The sequence below is a fragment of the Lemur catta genome, chromosome 8, assembly GCF_020740605.2.
Source record: "Lemur catta isolate mLemCat1 chromosome 8, mLemCat1.pri, whole genome shotgun sequence".
In the NCBI taxonomy this organism is placed as follows: Eukaryota; Metazoa; Chordata; class Mammalia; order Primates; family Lemuridae; genus Lemur; species Lemur catta.
This window is the reverse complement of record NC_059135.1, coordinates 85,634,272-85,656,559: the sequence shown is the minus strand read 5'-3', so window position 1 is coordinate 85,656,559 and position 22,288 is coordinate 85,634,272. Positions and strand designations below refer to the sequence as shown.

Sequence of the window (22,288 nt, the reverse complement as noted above, 5' to 3'; positions counted from 1 at the left end):
GTCGCTGAAGTAGTGAATTCAGCATCTTGCAGCCATGGTGAACATGGCATGGAATTGAACTTTCAGTCCAAGTGTGTGTTTTATTCCTACTTTGCAGAGGGCAGGGATAGGCTTGCTTGGTCTTGAACAAAGTTATGCTGGTGCATAAAATGGAAAATGCGGAATGTGCTGTTTTCCCAGTCCTAAACACTTTGAATACCTCATTTGGAAGATGTTTCCCCCAAAGTTGAGAGTCCTGGGTATTGTCACCAGGGCAGTGAATGGCAGAGGGCAGATTGTGAACCGTCTCATCCAGGGCCCGCCTCCCCCACTCCCTGCACACTGCAGCTGCCGGTGCCACCTCCCTGCGTTCCTTGTGGTCTTAAGTCACAAAACCAGCTATTATTAGATTTGCCTGGAGTGTCCGAAAACAGGCTTAGAATGGGAAAACCTTGTCCCACTTTTATACAACTGGAAAACATTATAGAACTTGACTCTTGCAAATTTCCAAAAACAACAACCCACAAAAGCTAGCTCGTACGATTTAGTCACGCAGAAACATGAAGAGGTAGAAAAAGTGAACTTGCCTCCACTTGGCAGGCGGTTTTGATTTAGAAAATGTGCCTCAAAATTCAGTGCCTACAAATACAGGAAAGGGGTTTGGTTTTGCTTCCAATAAAAGTAACGCTCCTCAAATGTTTCAGGGCTCATCAAAATTTACATTTTAATCTCTTTTTCTACTTTTGTCTACCTGGATATTCTCATTCTCCCTCCGGCTGTGGGAAACTCTCGTTTTCCCATGATCCGAATTAGGTGGGATCCAGTTCCGACAACATGAGTTAATCATCACTAGAAATGTTGGCAAGAGCCGGGGGATGTTTGTGTTCCTCGGGGACAGCTTAGCATCTCTGGATAAATATTCCAGTCCAACCGACTGCCTCCTCTCGGTTTTCCTTCCCCAAACTTCCTCTCCTGTAAGTAGGATTAGCCAAAAGCAACTGTTGGGTACCTCTTAATTTACAAAGCAAAGATGATACTTCAAAACAGTTGGCCGTGAGCTGTGGTTGGTATTCAGTAATATGTTTTCATATAATGTGTTTCTTCTTACAAAATTGTACAGCAGCCATATGACTATTTTTGCCCTCAAAATCCAGCCAAATTACTTTAAAAAGAAATTTCAGTAGTTGGATTGCCAAATTCCTGTGATCTCCATATTAAGAACTCCTGTCTCTGTGGCCTCTAGCTGGTAGAAGAGATTCTGTTCTGTGACACAGATTCTTACATGAATGAAAAAAAAAAGAGAAATGTCTTCTGCTTGTGTCTCCTCTTTAGAATAAGAAGATCTACTTGGACATCATTCACACGTACATGGAAGTGCATGCGACTGTTTACGGCTCCAGCACGAAGAATATCCCCAGTTATGTAAAAAACCACGGCATCCTCAGTGGACGGGACCTACAGTTTCTTCTCCGAGAAACCAAGGTAAGTTTTTAGTAGTTTTATAAAAATTCACCAGGGATGTGGTTTATAGGTTGTTTCCATTGTCCTTGAAAATGGAGTCAGAGTCTTTTATGCTTTCTTTTCAATGCACAAGAGCTCTTTAGAATGTTTTGGGGCAGTGGTTTGCTAGACCAATGGTAGCTGAAAAGATAACGAATTGTGGAAGGAAATTGCTACAGTTTTGTTCATTGATTTAGTCAAAAAAACGTATTTACTGAGGACCTAGTTTGTGCGAGGCATCAAGCAAGGGCTGGGGATAAGGCCATAAATGGGAAAGGTTAAGGCCCTGCCTCAAAGGACAGACCCTCCAATAGAGCAACAGTTTGCGCAGTAGCCGAAGGTACTGAACACAACCCCCAACCCCCACCCAATCATCACTGTCTGAGCATTTGTTTCCCTCTCCAGCTTGTCCTCCCACCTCCCCCTTCAACAGGTATGTATTGGACACTGAGGAAGTTCAGATGAGGGACAAGTCCCTGCAGGCTGAAAGAGCAGGGGTGTATCAGGAGGGATGCCGAAGTTGAAAGGTGGGTGGGGTGTGGCTGCACCTGCCTTCAGCCCAGACAGGACTCAGAATCAGGTGGAGGAGGAGCCCGTGACCTATTCAGGAGAGCTAGAAGCCAACCTGGCTAGTCTAAGTGCTGGAAAATAGTGGGAGGTAAAACTGGATAAAGGGGATGAGGGTCTGATTGTCACAGACAAGGCAGAGTTCAGACGGTGTGGTGTGGGTAGCTGGCGAGACGTGGAGGGCTAATTTGCTGAGCAATAACATGATGACATGTGGTCATTATGCAGTCCACTCAGCGGTCTGTGTCCTTTCTGTAATCCTGCCGTGGAAGTAACCAATGAAGTTCAAAGGACCTGTGAATAAACCAGAGTTTGACCTTGAAGCATTGGCTGTCACTTTAATGTATTTAGATAAGCTCCCTCATGTTTATTAATATGTTCTTATTTATGAATCTTATGAATATTTATTGAGCAGCTGCTATGTGCCAGGTATGGTGCAAGGGATACAAGAGAAGAAGGCACGTTGGTCCCTCCCTTAGTGTTCCCTAAAGCGTAGGGGAGCGTGTTTCCAATGGTGGGTTTCTCGGCTCTGGCTTCTGGCTCACTGTTTTCATGTCCAAGCTCGCAGGAGAGGTCGAGCAGATCGACTTTTGTGGCATAATAGTGATTGTGAATCATCGTGCGGTACTTCATTTTTAGAAAGTGTATTCACACACGCTGTCCTCTGATTCTCACAACAGCCTTAAGAGGTAGACAGGGCAAGTGTTACTGCCCACTGTATTTTAAACATGAGGCAGTAGGCTAGAGAGTTTGGCTTACCCATGCTAAAACTGGGGTCAAGTCTTGGAGGCCCTAACTTAGGTTTTTTTTTAATAGCAAATTTAAGTTCTGCTGGGCCCCCAGTGTACCCTACTCATGAACGCTCAAACTTGAGAGCACTTAGTGGGCATTCACCAGCCAAAAGAATATATAGCTCCCCTTTGCCTCAGTTTCTCCATCTGTCAATGTATTTGATCTTTTCTACCTCCAAGTCATTTGTGGGAAGCTATGAATAAAATAGTTGGACACATTCTTTATCTCCTTGGCCAAAGACCTGGTTTGTGTTAATTAACATTTAATTTCCTTCCAAGGTCATCTGTAGTCTGATAACTGTGTGTGGCTCTCCCGGAGTGAAGTGTGTTCCCAATTTTCATGGTTTGCTTTCTGTCACCTTCCGTCTTGGGTGGATATTTTAGAATCGTCAGAATGTCCAGGCCCTTTCATGGCAAAGCTGTTTTTGCCATTTTCCTCATTTTACTTTTCTCCACTTTGGAGCATGGAGAAAGCCTCAAGTTCCTTTAAAATAGCATTTGGCAGAGCTGGTTCTCAGCAGGGTGTCACTTCTGTCTCACGCGCTGCTGTTAACCCAACCTCATGAATGTCTTGCTCGGCCTTGCAAATTTTAAAAGAATCCTTCCTTACCTACCACCCATTTCCCCTGTCAGAGACTAGGAAATAGGCTGAAACTGAGATCCCTGCTGTCCAGGGAAGGACAAGAAAACAGGCCCAGAAGGCCCAGGCCACAATATCAGAGTGTGCCTAATAACCAAGGATTGCAGCTTGAATTTTGAGCATGAGGGACATATACATTCATCCTTGAAAAATTGGTGCCTTCGGAGGATGTCGCTGATCCCATTACGGATTGCCTGTTTACCTGACTAGAATATATTAAGCTACTCCGCGTGGAATTACGGCTCAAACAGTTGGCAAATATGATGAGGATGAGGTAGTATATCGCTCAGACTCCCTGTGTGCCCAGAACACAGCAGCAGGCACTAAAATGAATGAACCTTGGGCTTTGAAATGATGACACAAAAGACCAGTCAGGCTTTGCATTTATAACCCTTCCTGCCTCTCGCTCCTTCCTCTGTGTCTCTGAGCAATTTAAAAGCGATTTATTCCAATCCGCGTTGGAAGCGGAGCACGCGAGCTGCCGGGAAGCTACCGTCTGCGGAGTGAATGGGGTTCACGCGCTCCTCGGACTCGTTACCAGCGAGAGCAGCAAGTCTGGTCTCCTCGAGAGGGTTAGAGACAGAGCAAAGTGATTGATGCCTAATCAGCTCTGACTCATTATTTTTCTTTACGAGCCATCTTTGAATCTCTGCACCGAGCCCAGGAAACCCTGTGCTCAGCAGAATTCTGTCCTGGCATGCCATGGGGACGCTGGCGTCATTAGCAGACTCTTGCTTCAGGGGGCCTGTGAAGGCAAAAGGAATTCAGTGTCACGCTAATATCAAGGCCAAAAAAGCTGCAAAGTTGTTGGGATCTAGAAGACCCCTCTAACGGGGGTATAAATTTGGATGAATGAATTATTTATCAGAGGACCACAGAGGAGTCATTCAGTCCAGCGAACTCCAGGAGTGCAATTTTAGCCAGCAAATGAGGACTCACTAGGGTGGCATGTTTTTATTTTTGGTTTAAATCTCCTTCTCTTTTAATGTGGTTTCTGTCTTCACCTTCCTAGTTTTAACCTCTTCACGTCCCCCTCGCCTCAGTCTTCCTTTGAAGCTCCTTATTTCGTACACCACCTAGCACACACGTGTCCAACACTGGGATAGAGGAGTGGTTTGTGAGCCGGGCCAGGTGCCTCTCTTTCTATAGATGAAAGCAAATTCTGACTGTGGAAAACCAAGGGAAGCTGCCGCTGCCCCCTTTCTCCTAAACCTCCTGTTGCTGCCCCTCCAAGACTCGGCTGGGTCGAGACCACCCTGTTTCCCCACCGTGTCAGCTCATCAGCTTACCCGTGGGACTCACCAAGAAGCCTGGACAGGCTTGGCAGATGTGCAGTATGTGCTGACCCGACCCATCCCATCTTCACACCTGACCACACTCCCCCTGCCCCCACCCTGTCCCAAATCACCTATGGCTCTTCCCACTGGACTTGGATGTGGTTGCAAAAGCTCTCTCAAAAGCCCCAGGCTTGAGGCCATCACCACTGCCTGCAGCTCCACGAGGGCGGAGAGGCTTTTCTTGTCCTGTGTGCAGGTCCAGCACCTGGAACAGCGCCTGGCTTATAGAAGGCATTTAGATAAGTGTGTGAAGAATGAAGGAAACCCACTGCCCATCTGGGATCTTTGGAATGTCTTCTTGTTCTCATGAGACATGAATCTAGATCTCCAAGATCTCCCCAGGAAGGGACATGCCCTTCTGATACCCCACGCCAGCCCCTCTGTGATGTTATCCACGGTGCCGGGTCCTGTGGGTGACAGCCCAAGAGCTTGCTTCCTTAGAGGGAGCCGTCCGCCTTCTGTTGCGGGTGCTGGTTCCCGTTCGCCCTCAGGCAGCCATGTCAGGCGGGTTTCATCCTGGCGAGCAGTACCTTAAACCATTCCCATGCCATATACATGGGGAGAAACATGGCACTCACACACATGTGCCTCTGTCCCTCCCCTCCCCATGTATGTGTGTAAATGAAGAGTGTACGGAGGTGTGACTCAGTAACCCCTCTGACTGCTAGAGCAAAAGTGTATCCCCATACAAACTTGTTCAGCCTTCGCACTCAGATATTGATTGCTGAGAAGGTCTAATTAACGTTTATTCTTTTGCTCATTTATCCAACAAATACGTCTTAAGTACTAGATGTATTCTGGGCCTTAATCTAGCCATTCTGGATACAGGGGTGATTCAGGCAGTTTTGCCCACAAGGAGCATACAGGTGTGCTAGAGGAGGTAGGCAGGTAGAACTGATACTGACATAAAACGTCACCATGATGCTATAAGTGGGGCCAATGATTCAGCTGTGTAAAATGTGATACTGTGACTTGTGAAATCAATGAAATGGCTGAGGCAGTCCCACTGCAGAGGACAGAGCCATTGCCAGTCACAGTTTAACACATCTGTGCTGTTGTGGTACCCCTGCCTGTGGGGTTGACTAACAACCACAGCCATTTTCTCTGCCCTTTACCCTGTGCTAAGCCTTTCCTGTGAATTCTCTCTTCATTACAAAAATCCTATGATCCCGGTACTGTTATAACCCCATGTTAACTTATTATTGAAGTGGAGGCCAGGGTTTTGCTCTCTCCTTGCTGGGAACTGAGGGGTCGGCCTGGTGTGGAATTTGCATGAGAGCAGCTTGGGGGTGGGAGTGGGCAGAAGCTCCATCAAGGAGATGATGCTTGAATGGACTTTTAATGGTGAGCATTTTAGGCTGGCCTGGCTGGACATGTCCAGCCTCCACAGTTTTAAATTTATGCAAATATTATGTTATTCCAAGTTAACAAATTTACAATGCAAATTGTAATGCATTTGATTTTGTATTGAGGCTTCCAAATGGCCGGTTTTTTATCTTGATTGATGCCCTTGCTTGTGGTTTGGTTTGGTCCCTTTCTGAAAAGGGTATTTAGATAACTGGACTTAGTCAGGGAGTCCACCCCAGTGAGCTGGTCTCTAGGAAGTAGTCGTTGGTCTAGCAGGCAACTTTGACAAACTTTGGGCTCCTGAACACATGGGACAAGTCTCCTTGTCTTTACCTCTTTGGTCCTCCCAGTTCTTCCCTAGAGTCTTGAGGTATTGTGAGTCTCAGAGGCTTCTGCAGCCGGTGAGAGGATGTAGCCTACTTGGGTGTGAGAGAATGTGGCCACCGTTAATCTCTTCCTGCTGCAGCAGGTGCCTGAGGGAAGACAGATGGGCAGAGAGAGACCTTTTGACCTACAGGAAAGCATCACATTTCAGAAAAACAAATAGTTTTCTCCATACCCAGCCATTGTGTGGGTTCTTTTTAAAGCTATAAAATGGATACCTACTGCTAGGAATATAATGATTCACAATCATTGTATGAGGAATTAACAAGCAAAGCATAGCAATAGCATGTGACTCATGGAACTGGCCTTTCTATGTGACAGTCACTGTAATCACATCATATCTCTCATCTTTCTTTTCTGATGAATGTTCCTCCCCCTTTTTTTTCAGTCCAGGTACTTCATGAAACAGAATTCATAAGTATACATGCAGGCACTGAACATCTTGTAAAAACCCACAAACTTAACTCCTGCACACCTAAATGCTAGCTAAAGGATACAAGGTCGTGATATGCAGCTGCCCGAAGTTGCATCTGGGTTTGAACTTGGACAACTATTTATTGAACATTGACTAGGTGCTAAGCCTTGGAACACATCCTTTCATGTAGTATTTCGTGTAATCCTCATAGCAACCCCATGAAATAAAGCTTTATTATTTTCCCCATTTTGCACATGAAAAGACTGAGATTTAGAGAGCTTGTGTTATCTTGACTAAGGTGCTATAACTAGAGAGAACAGACTATAAATGGGCCTCAGAATCCATAGGCAGGCATCTAGCAGTTTGCTACAGTTGCAGAACTTGGAAGTGATGGAGACAGGACTTGAACCCCAGTATGACTCCAGAGCATGTGCTCTAATCGCCATGTTGTTCTGGTCACTTGGTCCCAATAATCAATTCATTGGATTATCTGAGTTTGGTTCATTGCTCAAACCTCCCTGCTGAGCCACCCCATCAACTTGACTAATTAAAACTGATCAGAAAATCTGTGTTGAGTATTCCTCTCTTATTTTGGATTATTTTGATATTTCACTCCCATCAAGAGTGAAAATTGACCAAACCCTTGGATAAGAACTACCTTTATCCATGTTTAAAGGATTCTTTGTTAAGTATTCCACTTACTGGTTTAAAGCAATTTCTCCTTTCACAGTGTAGGAAACTCTGAGTGGTTTTACCGGACTCTTTGACATGTAGGCATGTCCTGATACTATGCCGTGAATGAAACGTATGGTGGTGCTTCATCCGTTCTTTCTTGATTAGCATTAGTTCAAAAAATTGATTTTAGAGCATGTAATCCCTCTGTTTAGAAATGCTCACTGATAGCGCTGGAGCGCCACAGAGATGTTTCGTCATCTGGAATATCCTCGTTAGATTCTTGGGCTTCAAAGTTCAGGTGGAGTAGAAATGAAAATATGGCCAGTTTTCTCCAGCAGAGTTAAGCCTTGGCACTTGAGTGCATTCTTGCAGTGTGTCTTGCTTCCATGCTGAGGAAGTCTTTAAGTAGGCAGAATGATGGGGAAAGCAGGGGATTAGGGGGAAAACAATTGAGTGTGGTTAAGGTATCAACGTGTGGCAAGGCCATAAGCACCCGTGTGTTTACCAAATGCCATTCAGTGGTGATGAACTCTCTGTGCCTGTTCGGCTGTCATTCAAACATCACATGTGCTATTTGACCTTAATACATCCGCTCCATTATAATGTCACAGGTAATGAGTATACAGGGCAAAAGAAAAAATTGCTTATTGACAGAAGTCACAAAAGACTGTTATTTTGCTGTTTCCAAGTAATGCATTTCCTGCAATCCTAATTAGTGTGACAAGAAAATTCATTGCCAAGAAATTGTGTGGTATTTGCTTAAGCATCGTTCTAAAATCGTGAGGCTTGGGAGAGTTAGCCCAAAGTGTTTATTTTACGTGTATGGAGATACTCTGGTGCCCACAGGGCAGAAGAGATGGTGCATATTGTTATTCAGATATAATTAAACCTAGGTCACATTCAAGTCCATTAAGCAACAGCCTCAAATCCTTTTAATTAATGGGTTCAGATTGGTTGGTCTAAAGGAGCTAATTAAATTTTTTTCCAAGATTTTCTATTTAAATAGACAACGTGGTACTGCTTGCATTTCCCCTGAAGTTGTTCTTTGCAATTTGGAGTTGATGAAGGTATCAGTACTTCATGGCAGGCTCTGATTGTCAGAGGTCAGGAAACAGCGCGGGCTCCAGGTCTCTGGCTGAACCCACGGAGACACTGATCTGTGTCTTCTAGCACCTTTCTTCTGGGAGTCAAGAAGATCTGGACTCCCTATGCTACCTTATCCCCAGCCACAGCCTGAAAGAGGTCGTCTGTTTTCTCCTGGAGAGCTGACACATCTCCGAAGTCTGATGGGGGAGGGCAGATCCCAGAGATCAAAAGCCTTGAGGATGGCAACCCTGCATTCTTCATATTTAATAAAGCCGCACGTCCTAGGACTAGTAGTCTCACCACTTCCCTCCGTTTCTCCCGCAGCTGTCGGATCTCCCCCTACTCCTGAGCCCCATCTCCCGGCCGTGCCCCATACATTCTCTCTGACACTGTCGTTTCTGTAGCTGTATAGGAAGACTGAGATCCATAGCAGGGCCTCCCAGTGGCGGTAGAAGATCTCCCTCTATCCTACCGTTTCCCGGCTCCTGGCTCTGGGCTATCCCGTGTCTCCCTCACCGCTGGGCCCCGGTGGCTCTTCTTGGTCGGCCAGCAGGAGCAGCTCTGGGCCTCTCCAAGCGCCTTTCCTCTCCACCCCGCTCCCCCGTGCATGTCTCTGGCGTTGTGTTCTCGAAGTTAGTGAGATGGGGAGGCTTTAGTGCTTTGCTCCATGATGCCTGCGAGAGCTCCGTGCTTCTCCAAGATGCCAAACACGGCGGTGCCCGGCGCGGACGGAGGGCCCGGTGCGCCCAGCCGCGCCTTCCCGAACCGTCAGCAGGTAAAGCGGGACGGAGCCTCCTCGCCTCGCCCTTCCCTCCCGGGCCTGGCTGGCTGGGTGCTCCTCGGTGTGACGGCAGAAGGAAACGATGCCCTGGGGCCCGGTTATTTTTGTCACTTGATGTGCCCCTGGGGGCTAGAGCGATTTCACAAAGGGCCCTCATGTGGGGACGAGAACACAGGCTTCCCCGGGTCCCCAAGGCGCCGTCCTCCAGCGGGGCGAGACACCCCGCGGCGGGCGTCCGTGGCGAGGCCTTTCTGGGAGAGGTTATTTCATTTTTGGACCCGGGAATGGGCGCCACTGAGCTGCGGCGTGCCCCCTTTGTCGCAGCAGCTGCCGCGGCCGCTCGGAGGACTTCGGGAGCGGGTCGCTGCTGCCATCTGTCGTCCGTCCCGGGGAACGCGCGGGCCGCCGCCGGACAGGGACGCAGCCGCCCTGCGGATTCAGCAAACCCTTCTTGCTCCCTCCCCACCGAGGGGGGAATAGAAACCAAGATGTTGGTGTCCCCCCCAGTGAAAACCCCATTATGAAAACCCATGTTTACTGACCTACCGTCGTTTGAAAGTGGCTCCATTTGAACTGTAATCAAACTGCCAAGTGACCTTTCTGTCCCTCCGCCCAGCGCCCCTGAAAGGGCCTGTTGTTCGTTTGCTTCAATGAAGAAACCTTCTGTGTAGTTAAGCAAGTGTTTTTCCAGTCATGTCTCCTGGTGAGTTACAGAAAGATGATTGTTGGGTCTTGGTGGTGGTGGTGGTTTGCTTTTCTTTTAATACGTTGACCTCCCTACCCGCTCACTGCCCCCAACACTTATTTCTTTACTTTCTTAGCAGAGAAGGAGAACACAGCTGAACAGCTTCGCGAGGACTTCCAGCGTCCCTGGTTATGGCTCTCAGATGCTGGTATAAGCCAACTTTCTCCTTGCCTCACCCCCCAGGGCCTGGGAGCCTTCCAGAGCCTCTGAGGCATCTGCACAGGACTGGACCACAGAATAGCTCCCTGTGAGCTAGGGACGCCCATCCTGACTGATGTGTTTATGTGGCCTGTGTTTTTCTGTCCTACAGTTGTTTGTCGGACTTGGGTTCCCTTACGAGGGCCCGGCTCCCCTGGAGGCTATTGCAAACGGCTGTGCTTTCCTGAATCCCAAGTTCAACCCACCCAAAAGCAGCAAAAACACAGACTTTTTCATCGGCAAGCCAACTCTGAGAGAGGTAAGCATCTATCAGAATCATTCTACTTTCGATAATATGAATGACTGCCATTTATTGAGTGCTAATGCAGGTCTTAACTGCATTTAACCCGGTTGGGTGGGAGGGGGAGGGTGCAGGGGCTCAGAGACATGGGTGACCTGATCACATCACCCACTAGTCAGTGGCAGGGCCAGGATTTGAATCTGCATCTGCCCCCACAAAGTAAGGGATCTTTTCATTCTACCCCAACTGTGTATCTTAATGTGAACACGGACATTCTAGCCTTCTGATTTTAGCTGAACTCTGATTTCCTGCATGTGTGGTATTTAGGGAACGAGGAGCTCAAGTGGTTAGTTAGCAGGTATTCATAGAAAATCTGTTCTCCATGGTGGGTTGTGGGGGATTTTCAAAGGACCCTCAACCTCAAAAGACAAGCTATAACTTGAGTTATTGAAGTCATGCTACCTTTTTCACCCACCCTTGGCAGGCACCATCCTAACAAGGAGCCCTGCCCTTGCTGGAACCATTTCATAAGGCTTATTTGAGTTGCCTTCAGAGATCCTCTTGAAAATCCACAGTGGGTGATGAATCCCCATTGAGGGTAGTTGGATATAATTTAGGACAATAAACAAAATTCATTTGCAGCTAACTGTGAGTGATCAAGCTGGGTGTTTCTGCATCTGGTCAGAAGCAGGTGTGTGCAGGAAACCACAACATTGATTTTCCTATGATTTCTGTGTAGTTAGTAAGTGGCTCTGCAGGCCGCTGACAAAGAGGAGATCATAGCAGCATCCTCGTCATTTGGGGCCTTCCAGTTGGGGGTTACACTGACAGGCAGCGCTCCCATGACATAGCAGCGATATTGAAGGACAGTTTTTAAAGCATAATATTTTTTCAATTCTGCTTTTAAACCGTCTGGGTCACTTTCCCTGACCCTGTCTCCCAAATAGTACATAAAATGCATTTGCAATGATTATTCTTTATTGATTAGTCAGAAACCTTGCCAATTTATGGAATTGGTTATTTTGAGAGTTCTTTTCTCTGACGCTCCCTATCACTGGTGAAATGGCCAAGGGAGGTGGGAGAAGATCAGTCAGATCCACAGATCATCTCAAAAAGGGTAACCTGTGCCCAGATGACCTCTGACAAGGGCTGTGTGTTTGCTTGTTTTTTCCTTCTGCTAGTACAATATATTTGAATTCTTCATTTTGAGGAGCATTTTCTTTTTGAGAGGTCAGTTCTTTCATTCATTTCTCAGCAACGTTTAATGCACACCTGTGTGCCAGGTGTGGTGGGAGTTGCTAGGGCACAGAGATCAGGACCGTTCAGTCTGCCATTAAAGAGCCTATTGTTTGGAATGGTTTAGAAAGACGCTCCCGAGCAGTGAGCATCTCAGTTTTGGAATCTTTGTTTTAGCATGTGACTGACTTCTTTGAATGAAGTTTTGGGTAGAAAATAGACTAATAAATCATCCCTAGGATTTTTTTGTTTTTGACAAATAAAAGTTGTATATATTTAAGGTTTGCAACTTGACATACATATACATTGGGAAACGATCGCTACAATCAAGCTAATTAACGTATCACCTTATATAGATACCTTTTTTGTGCATGTGTGGGGTAAGAACACTTAAGATCTACCCTTTTGGCAGATTTCAAGTATACAATGCAGTGTTGTTTTACTGTAGTCACAGTGCTGTACAGTGACTTTCCAGAACTTACTCATCTTGCATAAGTGAAACTGGGTACCCTTTGATGGACATCTCCCATTTCCTGCACACTCCCCAACCCCTGGGAACTACCACTCTACTCTCTGCTTCTATTTTGGATTCCACATTTAGGTGAGATCATGTAGTATTTGTCCATTTGTGTCTGGCTTATTTCACTTAGCATAATGTTCTCCAGGTTTATCCATGTTATTGCAAATGGCAGGATTTCCTTTTTTCAGGCTAAAGAATATTCCCTGTACACACACATACATACAATTTCTTTATCCATTCGTCTGTTGATGGACACTTAGGTTGCTTCCATATCTTGATTATTGTGAATAATACCATACTGAACATGAGAGTGCAGATACCTCTTCAACATACAGATTTTAATTCCTTTGGATATATACCCAGTAGTGGGATTCCTGGATAATATGGTAGTTCTACTTTTAATTTTTTGAGGAACCACAGTGCTCTTTTCCATAATGGCTGTACTAATTTACATTCCCACCAACAGTGTCCAAGGGTTCCCTTTTTACTGCATTTTTTTCTATACTTATTATCTTTTGTCTTTTTGATAAAAGCCATTCTAACAGGCATGAGGTGATATCTCCTTGTGGTCTTGATTCCCATCTCCCTGATGATGGATGATGTTGAGCACCTTTTCATATATCTGTTTGCCTTTTGTATTTCTTCTTTAGAGAAATGTCTATTCAGGTCTTTTGCCTATTTTTTAATTGGGTTATTTGTTTTTTTGCTGTGGAGTTGTAGGAGTTCCTTATATATTTTACATATTAACCCCTTATCAGGTACATGGTTTACAGATATTTTCTGCCATCCATTAGGTTGCCTTTTCACGCTGCTGGTTATATCCTTTGCTGTGCAGAAGCTTTTTAGTTTTATGTAGTCCCATTTATCTGTTTTTGCTTTTATTACCTATGCTTTTGGTATCATATCCAAAAATTGTTGCCCAGAGCAGAGTCCAGAAGCTTTTTCCCTATTTGTTTTCCTAGTAGCTGTGCTTGTTTCAGCTCTTACATTTAAGCCTAATCCATTTTGAGTTGATGTTTGTTTATGGTGTGAGATAAGGATCCGTTCTCATTCTTCTGTATGTGGAGATCCAGTTTTCCCAACCCTGTTTATTCATGAGACTCTCCTTCAAGTATTCTCGACACCTTTGTTCCAAATCAGTTGACCGTAAATGCATGGATTCATTTCTGGTTTCTCTGTTCTGTTCTATTATCTCTATGTTTTTATGCCAAAATCATCCATAGGCTTTAATGTAGGTATGGTAAATCTCTAAAGTTCTTATGCCCAAATTGTTGATAATATTTGTAATTTTCCGTGGTTTTTTTTTAATTTTTTTGTGATAAAATATATACTACATAAAATTTACTATTTAATCATTTTAAGTGTATAATTTGCTGGCATTAAGTGTATTTGCAATGTTATGCAACCGTTACTGTGATCCAAGTCCAGAACTTATTCATCATCTCAAATAGAAACTCTGTGTCCGTTAAACACTAACTCCCCATCTTCTCCTCTCTCCAGCCCCTTGTAACTTTGATTCTATTTCCTGTCTCTATGAATTTGCCTATTCTGGGTACCTCATACAAGTGGAGTACTATCATATTTGTCCTTCTGTGTCTGGCTTACTAACTTAGCATAATGTTTTCAAGGTTCGTTCATGTTGTAGGATGTGTCAGAATCTCATTCCTTTGTTAAGGCTGAATATTCCATTGCATATATGTGCCACATTTGTTCATCCATTCATCTGTTGAGGGACATTTGGGTTGTTTCTACTTTTGCCTGTTGTAAGTAATACTACTATGAACACTGGTATTCAGGTATCTGTTGGAGTCCCTGCTTTCAATTCTTGGGGGTATATACCTACAAGTAGACTTGTTAGAATTACTTTTTATTTATTTTGAAATAATTTTAATCATACAGAAAAGTTGTGCACATAATACAGAGTTCAGGTATACCCTTCATCCAGTTTCCTCTAGTGGTAACTTTTAATAAAACCATAGTACAGTGATCAAAACCAAGAAATCAACATTGGTACCATAGTATTATCTAGACCAGGGATCCCCAACCTATGGTGAGTTGTATAATTATTTCATTATATATTGCAATGTAATAATAATAGCAGAAAGTGCACAATAAATGTAATGTGTTTGAATCATCCTGAAACCCTTCCCCGCCCCCCCCCTCCCCCGTCCATGGAAAAATTGTCCTCCATGAAAACGGTCTCTAGTGCCAAAAAGTTTGGGGACTGCTGGTAGACTACAGATTTTATTTGGACTTCACCAGTTTTTCCACTAACATCCTTTTTCTGTTCCTGCAACCAATTCAGGATCCTACATTACATTAATAGTCACATCTCTTTAGTCTCCTCTAATCTGTGACAATTCAGACTTTCATTGTCACCGTTGACCTTAATGCTTGTAGAGAGTACAGGTCAGGGATTTTTTTTGTACACTCTTTCTCAATTTAGATTTGACTGATGTTTTCTCATGATGAGTTTGAGGTTATGCATTTCTGGCAAGAATATCCCAGAAATGATATGTTCTTAGCACATCATATCAGGGGCGAATGATGTCAATATGTTTTATTACTGGTGATATTAACCCTGATCACTTGGTTAAGGTAGTGTTTCCTAGATTTCTCTACCATAAAAGTTACTGCTTTCTCTGGCTTAGGGGGAATACTTGGAGACTTTGTGAATATCCTATTCAGATTTCCGCCCATATGTTTATTCCATCATATATAATAGCAGTAAATCTTTTCTGCAACAGTTATTGTGGTGGTCTGATGGTGATTTTCTATTTCTCTCATGATTTTTTTTTAATGCATAAAAGGCAAAGAAACCCATGTCTTTTCTTACTGTAGTGTCTATATACAACCCTTTGGGAAGTGAATCAAGAGTATCTTAGACTAAGTTGACAACTAGCACCTTTTCGTTAACACTAATTCTAAAGATTTTGATGACACTTTGTGGCAACTGAGTATTTTTTCCTGAAAAAAAAAATTTAGGACACTCTTCAACACAATCTAGACATTGTCCAGTGACTGATGTAATGTTTCATAGATCAGAATAGTCAGTATAAAGTTATCAAGAAAAGTATGTTCATTGTTTTCTATCACTTGCCATCATTTAGTAATTTGCTGTTTCCTGAGATCATGGAGGGTTTTCGTTGTTCATGGCGTAGAAAGAGAGCAGGCGTTGGAGCTGCTTCCCAGGCATTTGATTCCTCCTGTCCCTTCACATGAGTCCACCAGCCCTTAAATGAGACTCCGTTGGAAAGACACTGTGGATCCTTTCAACAGTTGCTCAGCAATTGCCTCACACAGATGACTCCGTCAGTCCTGGGTTCCCCCAGGAGGGCAGGATGCAGACGGGCGGTTGACGGATGTTTAATGTATCCCCACAGGGTGGTACTAATTGCTGCACTGGGGGAATTTATCATGACACATTTCCTGTTTTCCAGGAGCCTCAAATCTGATATGGAAGAGTGGTAGGACAGACGCATAAATCAGTGGAAGTGCATAAAGAAATAGCTAAGTGAATTAAGGAGAGGATTGAACTTGGAGTTGTGCCAGGGGGAGAATGGGCAGGGTTAGCTGAGAGGGGGAGAGGTGGAGGGGCTGTGCTGTAAAGGAAAAGGTGGGGGGAGCATCTCAAGCCTGAGAAGCACGAATGCTGACAAGTTGAGGCCCAAGGTCAGTTTGCTTGCGGCAGGAGGTAAACTTCCATTTGGCGTCCTTCTCCCTCTCGCAGCATCAGACAGCTTTGAGAAGGGCCAGTGAACTTGGGCTCATGGCCAGGTGGGCCACACTGCTCTGCAATGTCAACTTACAAAGGCCCCTCCATGTCCTCCTAACCAAAGATGCTTTTAAGGGGGAAAAAGCTGTCAACAGTTCTACAGCTTTCTAAGGGTAAAAAAAAATCTCTAGAAGATTTTTTTTTTCTTCAGCAAATGGAAGCATCTTAACCAGAGTGTACGTAATGACAAACCAGTTTTTTGTGCCTATCCAAATCTTTCATGTTAAGCAACAATTGAGCCACATAAATTGATACATATCAGTTGCATGTATGTGTCTTCTTTGCCTTTATTTGAAAAGAAGAAAAAGTCTCGATTTATGGATGTGAGTTAGCTTTGTTTTTATTTTTGCATTGGACCAATTTTTCAAATCACAATGTCTACTCAGGGGAAGAAGTTTCATGATGCCTTAAGTAATGTGATTGGTATAGGTTATACTTTATTATAAATTGTATTTTTATATTTTTTATAGCTCTTAAAGCAAAAATCTTATTTCAGTAGATTCAGGGAGTACAAATGGAGTTTTGTTACATGGATATATTGTACAGTGGTGAAGTCTGGGATTTTTAGTGTACCTATCACCTGAATAGTGTACATTGCACCCCGTGGGTAATTATTCATTTCTCACCCCCTTTCCCCCCTCATCCCTTCCGAGTCTGCAATGTCCATTATCTTCATATTGGCAAATATATCAGTAGATTCTTGATCATTATTCTGACATTTTATAAACCATTAGAAATTCTCTGGCTTCAGGGTTTTTTCCTAATAAAGAGACCTCATGTTCTCCTTGGAGATTTAATAGCCACTCTGAAGTCATGTCTCATATTTAATAAGATTTTCATTACTTTTATAAACTATACTTCAGTAAATTTACTGATTGATATACAATGAAGTAGCTTAGATCAGAGGGTTCTCAATAAATTAACAAGGAGGAATATAACATTCAGAGGGAAACTAATGAATCACAAAAATGCCTTACTCATAAAATTAACCTTCAATAAATGTAAATGAATAAAATGATAATGGCTCAGCATTTTGTATTTTCTAAGTGCTTAGAGCAACCTTGTAAATAAGCAGGGGCCTTAAAGGGGGGGAGAGGAGAGGAGAGAGCCTGCTAAAATGTAAATTACTAAATAGTGACATTGATGGCAACTTTAATTTACTCAGCTTCCATCAGAAAAACTAATTAGTTTGTTCTTCAGGCCACAAAACGAAAATGATGTGACATTTTGCTCATCTTCAGGAAAGGCCTAATACCAGCATAAATTCAGTCCTGAATTTAGGTTGGCAGGTTTTAAGAGCGTGATTAAATGGCTGGTGCTTACGGCAGGCATTTGTCTTAAGAACTCAGTGGTGTCCTTTAAAATTGCCATCTTCCTTTTGTCTAAAGCTAATAAGTTGTTGAAGGATCTGGGTATGAATGTGGCTCTGGCACTTTCTGGCTATGTGGTCTTGGGGAAGTGTAAACCCCTCTGAATCTCAGAATCCTCATCAATACCCCAGAAACCTGATAGTAACGTATGTGCGGGTGGTCAACACAATGCCTGGCCGCAGCCCACCCAGGGCTTCATCTATATGTGCTGAATCCAAAATATGTGAAGAGACAAAAATGGAGCTTTGCCCAGCTCCATGGACTTGCAGAGAGTCTGTAAGCCTACATTGGAGTCAGAAGGAAAAAAGAGAGCCAGCATGGCCTTCAAAGCAAAGGCCTCAGTGCTACCAGACTCAACACCTCCTTTTATTGTATAATAAATATATTATAATGTCTACTTTTCTCTCCTGAAACAAAATTTGTAAGTTATATAACCTGCCTACATATGTAATTTCCAGAGAATCATTCCCTAACTTGAACGTAAAAGAAAATAATTGCTAATAAAGTAACATATATTTCAGTATTATGTCATCAAGAACTATAATACTCGAGCTATACTAGACAACGTGATGGCTCATTGCTCTTCACAATTAATGTCTGCATTTAAAAGAAATAGAACATTCATCTGAATATGGTCAGTCTTTTTTGCTTAAGTGAAAGAGGAGCTCAAAAGTGTGTGTATACACACACACACACACACACACACACACACACAATTGCTATTAATGTGACAGGTACAAATACAGACTGATGTGGGTATGTTTTACTGAAGGACGGATGTCCTGAGTGGCATTGACTTTGCTGCTGTGATTTTTCTGAAATGGTGATGGCTCATTGGTGAAATTCCAAATAAAACAGAGTACAGACATCCCTTGGTTTACATGGTAATTATGTTCCTGGAAAATTCAATGTATGTGAAAACTGTATCAAAGAGTTGGATTCTATAAACCCGTGTGAAAACCTAGCAGTGCATTTGAAAGTAGCGTGGGAAGCAGACAGTCTTCCTGGGCAGGCCTGTCCCACATTGCAAGGCATCTTGTATCCACGGCTCCCACCCATGGAGTAAGGGTAGCACCCCGAGTCACTGTGGCAACTGAAAAAGCTCTCACAGATGTCATGAATTCCTTCTTTTTACACCATGACCTTAAAGGGATATGAGAATAGAGGTGGAAACAAAATTGAGTAGTAAATTTAAGTATCTTACATTTAATAGAATGTACTCTTCATGAACTCAGAATTCCCAATATTCACACTTGATTTCTTTGAGCACACTTTGTTCTTAAAAAACTTTCTTTAGGACAAAAACTGTCATTCCTTGCTTTTCCAAATGTGTGCTAAATTATTCCTGAAACTATTTCAAAAAATCTATGTTTTTCTGATGGTTTCATTTGCCCGTCTTTCACCTTTTGTGTGCGCCATTACGCATCCTCCTGTGACTTTACAGACTGGATTTGTCTTGTGACCTTCCATGCTTATCTGTCTGTCCTAGCCAAGATAATAGTAGATACTGGTTTGATCTTGGTGGTTTTCAGGGCTAGCTTATGGCAAGGAGTAAATGTTCACTATTTCCTGGTGTGGTCTTGGGGGTTAAAGCCACCTGTAACACTTGTCACCTGGTCGTGACATTCTGTCTCTTTCTTCCAAGTGAGTTTCAACATGTGAAACCATCACTATTTTATTGTTATCTGCTTATGAATGCTTAGGAGGTTTTGATCGTCAAGGGGGAAGGACACCTACACAGGTACAACTCAGTACTATGAAAAGCATAACGCTTCATCTAGCACAGTAGGTCTTTTAAAAAATCCTTTGTGTGAGGTGTTTTGTCTTTTTCTTTTCCAGCTGACATCCCAGCATCCTTACGCTGAAGTTTTCATTGGCCGGCCACATGTTTGGACTGTTGACCTCAACAATCAAGAGGAAGTAGAGCATGCAGTGAAAGCAATTTTAAATCAGAAGGTTGTTTCTTTTATTCCACTTTTCTACATCAGCTTAACCCTGGAGTAAGAAAATCGCCAAGCTGTAGGATTTGGCCTGGGGATTTCATGGATGTTCTGTAAAATGGAAACAGAACTGGTGTCCAGATGTGGGCATGGATTCTACAGACCCTTTTGGTGTGGTTCGTGGGTCCCTGGCACAGGAACAGGAGCTTGACTTATACTTGCTGCAATGATCTACATATGTTGCTCTCGCAACAAAGATCTGAAAAGATAGTCCTGTGTTTCCTCTACAAAAAAGAGAGAAGGATAAGGAAATACTGGGCAGTGTTTTTATAGAGCATCTGTTTATCTGGTTTTTCTATCTAAACATTTTGTAGAATTTTGTAAAAGTAACATTTCTGGACTCATCTGATCAATTCAGCAGACATTTGTTAAGTACCTACTGTGCACAGAGCACCTCTGAGACCCCTCCCCTGGGGTGTTTACTTCCATAAATATAGATGGGGCTGGCTTCACACCTGTAGGAAGGTTACCCTCCAGTGGGGATGATTTCACTTATCCTTTCTCCCAACCCCAGAACTGCAGCGTACTCTGTCAGGTGCACCCTGCCTCTGGACTTCTCAGATTGGAACACTTTTTACATTTTCTATGTTGTTTTCGGAGAAGCAGGGTAGTAATGCTAGTAGGGCAGGCTGGATGCACACAGTTTGGGTTCATATTTAATTCCAAGATTTTAAATTTATATAACACAAAACCCAAGAAAACTTGGCCCATCAGTAACAGAGAAAACAGTCAATAAAACCAGACCTAGAAATGGCCCAGATGTTGGAATTGTCAGAAAGTGACTTCAAAATGCTATGATAAATATGTAGAAAAGTTTGGTGAAAAGGGGTAGAAAACATATGTGAACAGATAGAGAATTTCAGCAAAGAGATGGAAAAATTTTTTTAAGTAAAATTTTTAGAAAATGCTAAAAATGAAAAATATATCATCAAAAATGAAGAATTCTTTTGTGGGCTTATCAGCAAAATGTACACAGCAGAGGGGGAAAAAAATCAGTGACCTTTGAAGGCTTATCAGTAGAAATCATCCAAACTGATGCAGCAATGATTCCATTTAAAATATATATATATCTAAATTGAAAAATGAAGGGAAAAGAGAATGAAATGAAAAAAAGATAACATCTGTGGGACAATATCAAGTGCCCTAGCTTATGTGTAATTGGAATCTCAGAAGGAAGAGAGAATGGACCAGAAGAAATATTTGAAAAGATAATGGCAAAGAATTTTTTTGTTTTTGTTTTGTTTTTATTTTTTTGTTTGTTTGTTTGTTTGAGACAGAGGCTCACTCTATCACCTGGGGTAGCGTGCGGTGGTGTCAGCCTAGCTCACAGCAACCTCACACTCCTAGGCTCAAGTGATCTGATCCTCTTGCCTCAGCCTCCCGAGTAGCTGGGGCTACAGGCATGTGCCACCACACCTGGCTAAAGAATTTTTGAAATTAATGAATGACATCAACCTACAGATCTTAGGAGCCTGGTGAACCCCCAATCCTAGGAGCAAGATAAATATAAAGAAAAACACACTCCTCTCACACATCATAATCAAACTGCTGAAAAGCAAAGATAAGGAAAAAAAAATCTTGAAAGCAGCCGGAGAAGAATGTATTACATTTAGGGAGTAATGATATTAAAGATTGCCAATTTCTCATCAGAAATAATAGACACCATAAAAAAGTTCCCAGGAGCCAGAACATGTGGGGCCTTTAAAAAGACCATGACAGGCTGGGCATGCTGGCTCATGCTTATATAATCCTAGCACTTTGGGAGGCTGAGGCAGGAGGGTTACTTGAGGCCAGGAGTTCAGAACCAGCCTGAGCAACATAGTGAGACCTGTCTCTACAAAAAAAGAAAAGAAATTAGCTGGGTATAGTAGTACATGCCTGTAGTCCTAGCTACTTAGGAGGCTGAGGCAGGAGGATGACTTGAGCCCAGGAGGTGGAGGTTGCAGTGAGCTATAATGATGCCACTGCACTCTAGCCTGGGCACAACAGAGTGAGATCCTGTTTCTAAATAAATAAATAAAACCTAAATAAATACATAAGTAAATAGGTCATGATGAGGATCCATCCTGGATTTTGTAAGTATGATGGGAAGTTTTGAGCAGGGGAATGATGTGACCGAGTTTACATTTGAAATCAAGAGAAATTACAGGATATGCCGAACTCAAAATCCTGTGGTTAGTAAATAGAGGATCCTGGCCACCAGATACCTTCTAAGAGCATCTCTTGTTGAATGATACTGAGCCTCTTGTGTCAGGTCAGACCATGGAGGGTTTCTCATGGAGGCTGATCTCTGAGGGCAGTTCCCTACCAAATTGTCCCCTGACTTAGAAAGGTGAGTGAATGGAGACAGGGAATTCATCAGGAAGGGGAGGTCAAGAGGAGAAGATGGGAAGATAATGGAAAGTTTCCAAGGCCGGTGGAAACTCCACAGTGTAGCCTACAGGTGTGCTTCCTGTGGCCCTGGCCATATGAGTAACAGTCCTCCTTCCACAGCAGGATGAAACAAGAATGTTCCCTTGCTCTTCTCCTCAGCTGGCCTACCTTTGGGTTTCTCAGTGATTGGATGTGGTTTCCACATTCTCTTTTCATTCATCTCCCGAAGAGGCCTTGACTTGTTCCTGAAGAACTGCTATGCAGAAAACTGCCCCCCTCCCTTCCCCCACCCCATGCAGCAGCCCCCACCTCAGGGCTTGCCCGTGCC

General features: G+C 43.4%; 1 protein-coding gene across 2 annotated transcripts in view; it reads left to right on the top strand.

Moving 5' to 3' along the window:
• MGAT5 (alpha-1,6-mannosylglycoprotein 6-beta-N-acetylglucosaminyltransferase) overlaps window positions 1-22,288 on the top strand; it is a 315,360-nt gene that overhangs the window by 271,433 nt on the left and 21,639 nt on the right. For both annotated transcript variants that reach the window (XM_045560098.1, XM_045560099.1), the window contains exons 12-14: window positions 1,312-1,461; window positions 10,558-10,704; window positions 19,427-19,543. In XM_045560098.1, the coding sequence (XP_045416054.1) occupies window positions 1,312-1,461; window positions 10,558-10,704; window positions 19,427-19,543 (414 nt within the window). The remainder of the gene's footprint in view (window positions 1-1,311; window positions 1,462-10,557; window positions 10,705-19,426; window positions 19,544-22,288) is intronic.